A 10,122-nucleotide genomic window follows, 5' to 3' on the forward strand; every position below is an offset into this window, starting at 1 on the left:
TGTCTCCTCCTCTGCAGTCCTGCAGCAACGACAGGCACACAGGCTTTCTCTGTGGATTAATTGGTCAGGAAAGACACTTTTTATATTGTCAAGTGGCACTTAAGCCATTAATTCTTGACTGTGAAACTGCTTTTCCTGGGCAATGCTCTTTAAGGAAAAACTTATTCAGTCCAGTGACTGGTGACTAAGGGAACGATGGAGCACAGGGGATTGGGCGGGATCTAGACTCCTAATAATGCCTTCTTAGCCAATGAAAAGCATTTCCTATTGAGACCCCCAAGAGTTCCCCTGGCCCTCGGCTCCAGCTCGGACTTCAGGCCTTTTTGTGTCCTGTTTGCTAAAGGCATGCGGGCTACAGCATTCAAGAGAGGGAGTCGTTAACAAAGGGAAAGAGATAAATGTAAATAAGCTCACATTTTCAGAATGAGCGGTTTGCAGTAAGAAGCTGCGGCAGCCCAGAGTCTGCTACTTTAGGCTGGGCTAACCTTTCCCTGTTAAAAAAAAAAAAATGGATAAAAATATGCACTTCCAAAGGGCGAGGTGCCCATTTACATGTTTATTAGTTAATTATCTACAGGCATCAGCACATTCTCTCATCTAGCACACTCTTTCTTGGGGTAAGTTTCTCTTTGAGAAAGATTTGATTTTGGCGTTTGGGGGTGGGGGATAGCATAACAAACTACAGTGGAAACACTGATGCTTTGAGAGTGTAAGGAAAGAAGTTAGACTTCAACTCTGAAGTACTGAACAAGGATCTTCGTGTTGAATGGTAAAAAACGAGAATTTCCATTGTTTTGGCAATAATATTGTTTCCGTGGAAGAGATACAGGATTTTCAGGCTGCTGTTTCATGTAAACACAGTTGTTCTAAAGAGCTAATTTAAAATCACAGTGTAGAACAATTTAGAAAGTATATTGGCTAGCTTTGTATTTCTTTGGTTTACAATTTATTGTGAGCTAACGTGGCTTGTATTATGATGAGGTTTCTTCTAGTAAAACTATACATGACATGCCTTTGATGCTTAATTGATTTATGGAGAATGTGACATTTGCTATATTGAATAATTTATGAACTTGCCCATAAAGGAAGAATCATGTTTGAATGAAAAACTCTGTCATAAACTGCATTTGCTATTATATGTGAAATTAATTGCTGTTTGCCATACAAATGCATCAATATGTCATCTTTAAACTCTCTTCTTGTAAATTTTAAATATTTTCAGTAAAAAGGTCTTACTGAGTTGATAAATATTGTATTTCAGTTACTTTTTAAAACGAAATTCAGCAATGTAATTTATCATTATTTCAGTGTGGAAAAGACTAGATAAATTCAAAGGTCAGAACATTTCAGAGCTTGGTGGGGTTATTCAGTTTGCTACCTTACAAAATTATACCATCTTTATTTATCTTGACTAACATGAAGACAATAATAATAACCTGAGATCCAGATTATCCAATGGCTTTGCAACACGTTTATTTTTCAGAACAAAATTCCAAACATCGTATCCCATCAACATAGATTATAAAACCCTTTGCCTTGTCACAGATGAAAAGTTGCACTCTTGCCAAGAAGGATGAGTTCACCTGATAAACTTGATGGCATCTACATTCTAAAGCATCTCCTGCCAATCAGAGATGAGAATGAAAGCCTTATTGGAACAATCAGGCCTGTCTTTCAGAATGTGCTCTGCAAGTTAAAGGGAGAACCAGGAAGATGCCTCACAAAAACATTCAGGCCAAGCTTAGCTAAAGCTTGATCTATTCAATTGCCTTTGTGGGAAAATGCAGTGAGAATGGTTGCCCTTGCTGTGATTTGTTCAGCGCCTAATTGTGTAGTTACCTTTTGTCTGTGTATGTGGTCATGATATATAGTCTGCCCTTTGCCTTCTGATGAGGGAAGAATAAAACCTGTAACGTGTTTGCGAATATTAGTACTGAAAATTGGGAACCTGATAAAAGGTTACCTACCACTGGGAATCCACCTTTACTTTAAGTGGATAAATAATCAGTTATGAGAACAATGCATAGGGTAAATGATCTAATGATTCTACATGGTTATGTCCTGAAGTATGCTGATAACCTCATATTCTGAGGGGTGAAGTGACCAGGAAACAGGTGGGAAGGGTTGAGGGTTGAGACCTAACAATTAGAGTTGATATGCCTGCTGAAATGAGCACAAGGACAGAGGATGAGGAAAATAAGGGAATTTGGAAGACTTCAGGATATTAGTGGCATCTTTCTCTGTGATTCTTAGCTTCCGATATTAATTAATACTATTTATTTCTAATATTCAAATAAATCTAGTAATCATTTCATTAAGTCTAACAAAAATTAATGACCCTCCTTGCTTGCAGACTTTGAGGAAATAAAAAATGTTTTACAGTGGCCAATGTAAACAGGTGAAAATAAATGATAGAAAAGAATAGCCAATAAGGCCACCAGCATGGCACTCGTTGAAGGTTGCTTTTCTGTCAGTCAAAACCGAAGATTAAAGGAGAAGAGAAACTGAGACTCAGAAACAGACTGTGACTTGCTCTCACAGTGCTTGTGATGGGGCTGGATGTGTCTACATTTAATTAATATTAGTTATAAAAACTTCTGGGTACTTGAACTTCCTAATTTGATTGGATTTTGAATAAAAAATTTTCTGTATAATCTTTATCAACTGTGAAAGGCATAAAATAATGTTAATGCTTCTATCTTCCTTTACAATAAACCAATAAAATAATATTCATTTCATTCTAGGAATACAGATTTCTGGTGGAGTGTGAAAACCAACTCTCCTTAATATTAAGATGATCTCAATATATCTTAAATTATCTAATCATTTTATTTATTTTGGTTTTTTAGATTGTAGAAAAATCATTTCAGGAAAGTCGTAATACTATTTAGCAGTTTGCTTTGTTTTAGTCTACCTCTGTTTAGAAAAGGATGAGATGTAACAATAGTGTAAGTTTGGAGCTAGGGGATGATTCTACTTTACAGGTGGAAGCACTGTAATGGGTAAATTCTAAATGCAGTTGCTACTTGTAAGAATTCCATTGCAGAGTATTTCTGGTTCTATACAAATATTTTGTGCAGAGTTTGAATTGGAGATGTTACAGACATGCTATATTGGGTAGGCCTGGGACATCCTGGTAAAGGTGCAGTGATTGTCAGTCAGTGTGCTAATACCCAGTAATCGAAGCCTTGATCATATCACTGTAGTTCAGTGGAGAGAGAAATTGTGTGGGGTGTAGGTAAAAAACACGACAGTGGAGTCTCCACCTGTTGTTCCAGTCATCTTTCCTCTTCCCTTATGAAGGACCTGCCCAATGGTAACAGTTGTTGCCAAGAAAAGAAGAAGAAGAAGAAGAAAAAAAAAAACAACGTTAGTTCACGCCAAAACAAAATTCTCCTTTGTTTTGGTATTTTTAATGTAACACATTACTTTATGGAAGTGGAGGGAAGTATTTTTATGTCTTTTGTCACTCATTGTCTTTATGATTAAAGGTTACCACATGTGGATTTTATGCATTAGGGTTTAGTCAGTACTACTGACAAAATATAGCACAGCAGTGACAGGTTGGAAAATACATTGTTATCTGCAATTCTGTAATAATGAAATCCAATGTATGTAAATACTATTTTAAAATTTATTGGGTCTCATTTAATCTGGTTTATATCATATAATGCTTTTTCTATCTTATGATCTTTTATAAGATCACTTTATTGAAAATATACATTTTATTGAAAAACTATCAGCTCTCTTTATGGCACACTATTATTACTATTTCTATTTCACAGCACCCATTGGAGGAAATCTCTAACTACAGTGCCTCCAGGAAGCTCATTGGTTATTCCAGTCTTAGATAAAATTGGTACCAGGATTTGGTTCGAACTAATGTGGTGAGTCCTACCCTCCTGATAATAACTTTCTCTACAAATTCCTAATTTAATTCTTCTACCTTTGTTGTAACAAATAGTTTCAACTTATTAAAGATTGTATCATCCGAAGATCCAGAATGGATGGAGGAATTGTAATTTGTTGTAATCCAGGCAATTTTGATGTAGATGAATATTGATTCTTTAGCTCAACCCCTCTCTGCCACTGGGATTTACCTTTAGATATGGGAGACTATTTTTATTGCTATTACCAGGTTCAGTGTCCAAGTATATCACATGAATTGGTGTCCAAACTGATAACTGATTTGCCTGTTCAAATATATGGAATAATGTCAAAATCCTGGCCGGCATATATGACCCTTACAGAAATTGGAAATGAGTTATTTTGGGAACACCCAAAAACTGTCCCAAAAGATTTGGGGCTTCTGCTGAGATAAGATATTGAGTCTCAAGGCTCAAGACAATTTTATAATATTAGGTTGAGCAATTTACCTGTAGTTGACTTACTCTGTAACTAAGTACTATAGAAAATTCTACTTTAGTAGGGCTGATGCAATCTTTGGCCCCATCATGTTGAGCACCAGACCACATTATTTCCCAAAGATTGGACTGTGTTATCAAGTGAAGTGTTAATGAGTGACTGAAGTATTTTTTTTCTTTTTTGATGAAAAGAAAAAAATATCAAGTTAATCACTGAGAATAGGATTTTATCAAATTGAGGCCCATATCAGTTTCCTGTTTTCCTCAAATAAAATGGAGGGACAAAGCAGCCTTAATAATCTTAGTGAAAACCAGATTAGATGTAGATAAGTCACTTTTAAAAGGATATTTCTTGCATCCAAAATGAAAGAGGTTGATATAGATCAATTTCCTAACTCCATTCTTGAGTGAAATATTTATCTATGGTTCCCTCCATATGGAGTGCCATAAAGTTAGGTTTTGTTTTAAAAACTATTACAAAGCATCAACCAATGCATGGGAACATTGATACAAAACCTGCATGATTGTGACCTATGCCTGTGACTTGACTGAGAAAATTTCCTTAAGGTGTCTTATCTGTTAAAAACCACTGATTTGAGAAGCAACAGTCTGAACATATTCCCTATTGCTCCAGCAGAATTGTTTTGAGCTGTATTTTCACAACATTTGTGTATTTTTAAATCTGCTTCACTGCTAAGTATCTATAGATAAGAACACAATAGATTTCATCTTCCTCTGAAAACTATTGTGTCAACTTTCATAAACTTTGACCAGAGTAGAACAAGGAAATGCTCTGGGGATCAGAAGCACTCTGACCTGGCCTGCGCTTATTAAAAGTGGAGCAAAGCAAAAATAATTTTAGTATACTCTTCCTTCAAGGCCTTGTCTTCCTGAGCTCTGGACTGTCCTCTGTAGGGACGAAAAGCAAGTCAGCTTTTCTAGGGTACTAGGAATATTTATGCCAGAAGTTGGAGCTTTGTTTTCAATGTATCATCTGAAAGTTTAGCATTTCATGAAGTAAAGTGATTTGGTTATTCATCCTTATAGGGCCAAAAGGCTAACTTTACTTCTTACAGGAGCCTTAAGGACCCCAAACATGGTTTACTTGTATTTTACTATCATTAGGATTTTTTTTTTTTTTTGAAAAAGAGGAAACAATTGTGGCCACTCTGAATTAGCTCCATGTGTAGATCGAAGTTAAAAGTTGAGGGTCAGATTTCTTTCCGGTCAACCTCCAAGGTACCTGCTTCCTGTTCATTGTCAATAAAAATGCAGCTATCCAACACTCTCTGACATCCTTAGGTGTTTAAATGTCAGAATAATTGGCAGCAGAGGTTTGCAGAAGACAGTAGTTTAATGCTTCTTGCAGTGGAAAATGTAATTAACTCCATCAGCATATATTTTTCCTTCTTCATCTCATCTGAAGCTCAAGTGTTGGTCCTTTGTCTCCATTTGGTGCACAATATGTTGGCTATTTAGGAAGATCTAATAGATAGAAACACGGTTTCTTTTAGTCAAAAGAAAGGAAGCCAGTAAGAAGAGAGGCTAATATTGATTCTTCTTCAGAATCATCTCAAAAGCCAAATGCCTTTCTGGTTTTTTAATCATACCTGTATGGGAGATATTACCTTGAGGGCGCACTCCTGGATTATCCTGTTTGAGTAAATTATGTAGTTAAGGCTGAAACTCAAGGGGGTGCTTTCTGAGGTACAAGGTATACATGACACTAGAAGGATGTGTTCCTAATATGAACTTCAGGGTACCAAAAAGAGACAGAAATATAAAGTTACAGTTGTTTCAGGAAAAGAGAAGGAAACAAACTTATATAATGTTTCTCTGTGGTTAGGTAGAGCCAAATACTGGCCAGCTCATAAAGCAATTCACAAGCCCTATTGAGTCTTCCTAGCTTTAGCTGTGAGGCTTAGAGGTAAAGTTTATACAAGGAAGAGAGAGAGTATAGCCAAGTTACAGAGTGAACCAGTGTCTGAGTCAGAAATAGAACTCCTTGCTTCTAATGCTGTGTTAAGTCCCAGCACCACACCCTCACTTCTAGACGGCAAAGGTGGTTGTGTGTTCAAGCAACGGGAGCTATGAATAGGGCCATAGTGGCAGTTTTCCCATGCCCTCTCTTCAGGATTGAGAATGTAATGCTTTCTTGTCTGTCCTTTCTCTCCCACAAAGTTTGATTACTCAGAGCAGCAGAGCAGAAGTGCCAGGCATTTGCAGGCTGCTTGCTGTGGGTATAATGTATATGTTCCCGCGAACATAAAACTGAAGTGAGGGGATGGATATGTTAATTAGCTTGACATAATCACCTCATGTAGTATACATATATTAAAACATCGCCTTGTACTTACATAAATGTAGTATAATTGTGATTTGTCAGTTAAACATAATGCAAATAAAAAATAAAATGATTGAAATCATAAAACATCTGAATGGAAAACTGGGGAGATCTATTTGAAATATATCAACTTGAGAATCACAAAATAATATACAGCCAATGAGCTAGAATCATGTTGCGTAAAAGGATCACTAGTGGGCAGACTGGAGGGACTTTGGGCAGAAGGGAAAAGGATTCTATTATAAAAACATTTTCCAAATAAAATAATTGTACTGGCAGTACTTATTGTAGAAGATAAGTTCAAGCCGATCCTAGTGAATAAAGCCTGACTTTAATGTTAGAGATTTTGCAGTCCCATAAATTCTGTTTTAACTATCAGTTTTATATTTTTGGACTCTTGATTGACCCACACCTTCCTCACATTCATTGCAATGCTATAGTATTGCACTTATTGTATTGAGTGTGAGCTTTCCAGCTCCTACAACATACTCTTATAGTACCTTTAAATATATGATAGATGTTCAAAAAATACTTGTCAAACCAAATGGAATGTGCATGTTTTTTTTCAATCTGGGTGGACAGAATATCTTATTACACAGAAATCATATATGGAAAGCAAATTTGATTATTTGTTCCATCTTGTCTCTCATAGGAGGAAAATATTTCCTACCGGTCCCTAGTGTCAGAGTGGTGAACCCCTGCAGCCAGCAGGCCTCCTGAAAAAAAAGTCCATGGGTGACAGAAGATTCATTGACTTCCAATTCCAAGATTCAAATTCAAGCCTCAGACCCAGGTTGGGCAATGCTACTGCCAATAATACTTGCATTGTTGATGATTCCTTCAAGTATAATCTGAATGGTGCTGTCTACAGTGTTGTATTCATCTTGGGTCTGATAACCAACAGTGTCTCTCTGTTTGTCTTCTGTTTCCGCATGAAAATGAGAAGTGAGACTGCTATTTTTATCACCAATCTAGCCCTCTCTGATTTGCTTTTTGTCTGTACCCTACCTTTTAAAATATTTTACAACTTCAACCGCCACTGGCCTTTTGGTGACACCCTCTGCAAGATCTCTGGAACTGCATTCCTTACCAACATCTATGGCAGCATGCTCTTCCTCACCTGTATTAGTGTGGATCGTTTCCTGGCCATTGTCTATCCCTTCCGATCTCGTACTATTAGGACTAGGAGGAATTCTGCCATTGTGTGTGCTGGTGTCTGGATCCTAGTCCTCAGTGGCGGTATTTCAGCCTCTTTGTTTTCCACCACTAATGTCAACAATGCAACCACCACCTGCTTTGAAGGCTTCTCCAAACGTGTCTGGAAGACTTATTTATCGAAGATCACAATATTTATTGAAGTTGTTGGGTTTATCATTCCTCTGATATTGAATGTCTCTTGCTCTTCTGTGGTGCTGAGAACTCTTCGTAAGCCTGCTACTCTATCTCAAATTGGTACCAATAAGAAAAAAGTTCTGAAAATGATCACAGTACATATGGCAGTATTCGTGGTATGCTTTGTACCCTACAACTCTGTCCTCTTCCTGTATGCGCTGGTGCGCTCCCAAGCTATTACTAATTGCTTTTTGGAAAGATTTGCAAAGATCATGTACCCAATCACCTTGTGTCTTGCAACTCTGAACTGTTGTTTTGACCCTTTCATCTATTACTTCACGCTTGAGTCCTTTCAGAAGTCCTTCTACGTCAATACCCACATCAGAATGGAGTCCCTGTTTAAGACTGAAACACCTTTGACTACAAAGCCTTCCCTTCCAGCTATTCAAGAGGAAGTAAGTGATCAAACAACAAATAATGGTGGTGAATTAATGCTAGAATCCACCTTTTAGGTATGAGAACTGTGTTCAGGTCCAGATATGGTTTCTCCTATAATTTTTCCTATGCTATAAACTAAAGATTTGAAGCTAATGATACTGAGAACAATGCACCAAATCCAGTCAGATACATTTGTTTGAAGGTATACTGTGCAGTTTTTATTGCTGTTTTGTTCAGTAATTATAGGTCAAGTCTAATTACAACAACCAAGATGGATTGCCAAACTCTCCTGCTTGGTTGGAATTTCATTGTATCACACTATCCATGTGGCCAGTGGCATTTGATAATATAGAGATGACTTTGAAACTTTCAAAAAGGTATTTCCATTCCAGTGATATTTGGTAATTAGGTTGGACCTATAAATATAGAACAAATTCAGGGATTTTTAAAAAATTGTGTTACTACTGATATATGCTAGTTTTATTTCTCTTTTGAATTGTCATTGAGTTTATTTTAGCACAAGAATATTTTTAGCCTAACATTATTAATAAGAAATGTGTCAAATTTTTGTCATCGGTAAAATATGTTATGTGCATTTTGAAAACAGAGAATAAATTGTGTTGGCATGTACGTGGGTGGGAAGAAAGAGAAAATTAATGGGATTTACACAGTTATAATCACCAGCAGTGTGAGTTTTAAAAACTTCATTGGTTTTACACCACATTAAAATTTTCATGTCAAACTTCAAAGCCAGAAAGCTGCTAAATATGTGTCTGGCAGGTAAAAGCTGGAAAATTACTTAGAACAATAAAATGTCAATAAAAAACTGGAGCAACAACAACATTTTTTTTTCTTAAAAAGTCATGTTATCTTCATTTTGGGAAACTAGGTTCTATAAAATCTTTATCCTCCCTATTATACTTTGGAGCACAGCACAGCCAGAAAGGGGCTGCATTTGTGCCCAGGTCAGGAGCAAATTGAAAAAAATAAAGTAATACAAATAATCAAACTATAAAGCAAAAACATTTATTAAAAACTGAATTAATCATTTTTGGAGGGAGGAGTAGAGATACATAACCTGAAAATACTCATTCTTTCTTATTGAATTTTGGAGTATAATATAGCCAGGAACTGCTGAATTTGTACCCCTAGATTGGAAGCAAATCGAAAAAAAAAAACCAGCACATAAGCTAAACCAAACCAGAACAAAAAAACTACAGAACCCCAAGAAAAACAAAAATAAAAAAAAACCTCAAAAATAATTTGTAACACTTTCATTACCATTTGTTGAGGTTCTGTAAATTTAAAAATACTATGTCATTTGCATAAAATTTTGAAGCACAATGCAGCTACAAAGTGGCTAAATATATCTCCTGGTTAGGAGCAAATTGTGGGAAAAAAAGGTCAAAAATCAAACTCCTATAAAACAAACAAAATGAGCACAAACAAAATTTAGAATTTGCATTTTCTGAACATCTGAAAAAGTTACAAAACACTGTAACATTCATATGATGCTTTGGATCAAAATGCAACTAAGAAGCTGCTAAACTGGCACCCAGTTTAAAAGCAATTAAAAACAGTATTTTAAAATCTACAAAAAAGAAAACATTTTTTATAGTTTACTTAAACAACAAAAATCTTTAA

General features: G+C 36.1%; 1 protein-coding gene across 1 annotated transcript; it reads left to right on the forward strand.

Moving 5' to 3' along the window:
- The first annotated feature begins 308 nt into the window (after positions 1–308).
- Positions 309–9,643, forward strand: LPAR4 (lysophosphatidic acid receptor 4). The gene is made up of 2 exons (XM_011967647.1): positions 309–617; positions 7,361–9,643. Exon 2 carries the CDS (start codon positions 7,440–7,442, stop codon positions 8,550–8,552), a length of 1,113 nt encoding a protein of 370 aa, XP_011823037.1. The 5' UTR covers positions 309–617; positions 7,361–7,439; the 3' UTR covers positions 8,553–9,643.
- The last annotated feature ends 479 nt before the right edge of the window (positions 9,644–10,122 follow it).

This window comes from Mandrillus leucophaeus, unplaced genomic scaffold (genome assembly GCF_000951045.1).
Source record: "Mandrillus leucophaeus isolate KB7577 unplaced genomic scaffold, Mleu.le_1.0 Scaffold807, whole genome shotgun sequence".
Taxonomy (NCBI): domain Eukaryota; kingdom Metazoa; phylum Chordata; class Mammalia; order Primates; family Cercopithecidae; genus Mandrillus; species Mandrillus leucophaeus.

Coding starts and splice junctions, on each gene's coding strand:
- LPAR4 (XM_011967647.1), top strand. CDS start 7,440: ATGGGTGACAGAAGATTCATTGACTTCCAATTCCAAGATTCAAATTCA.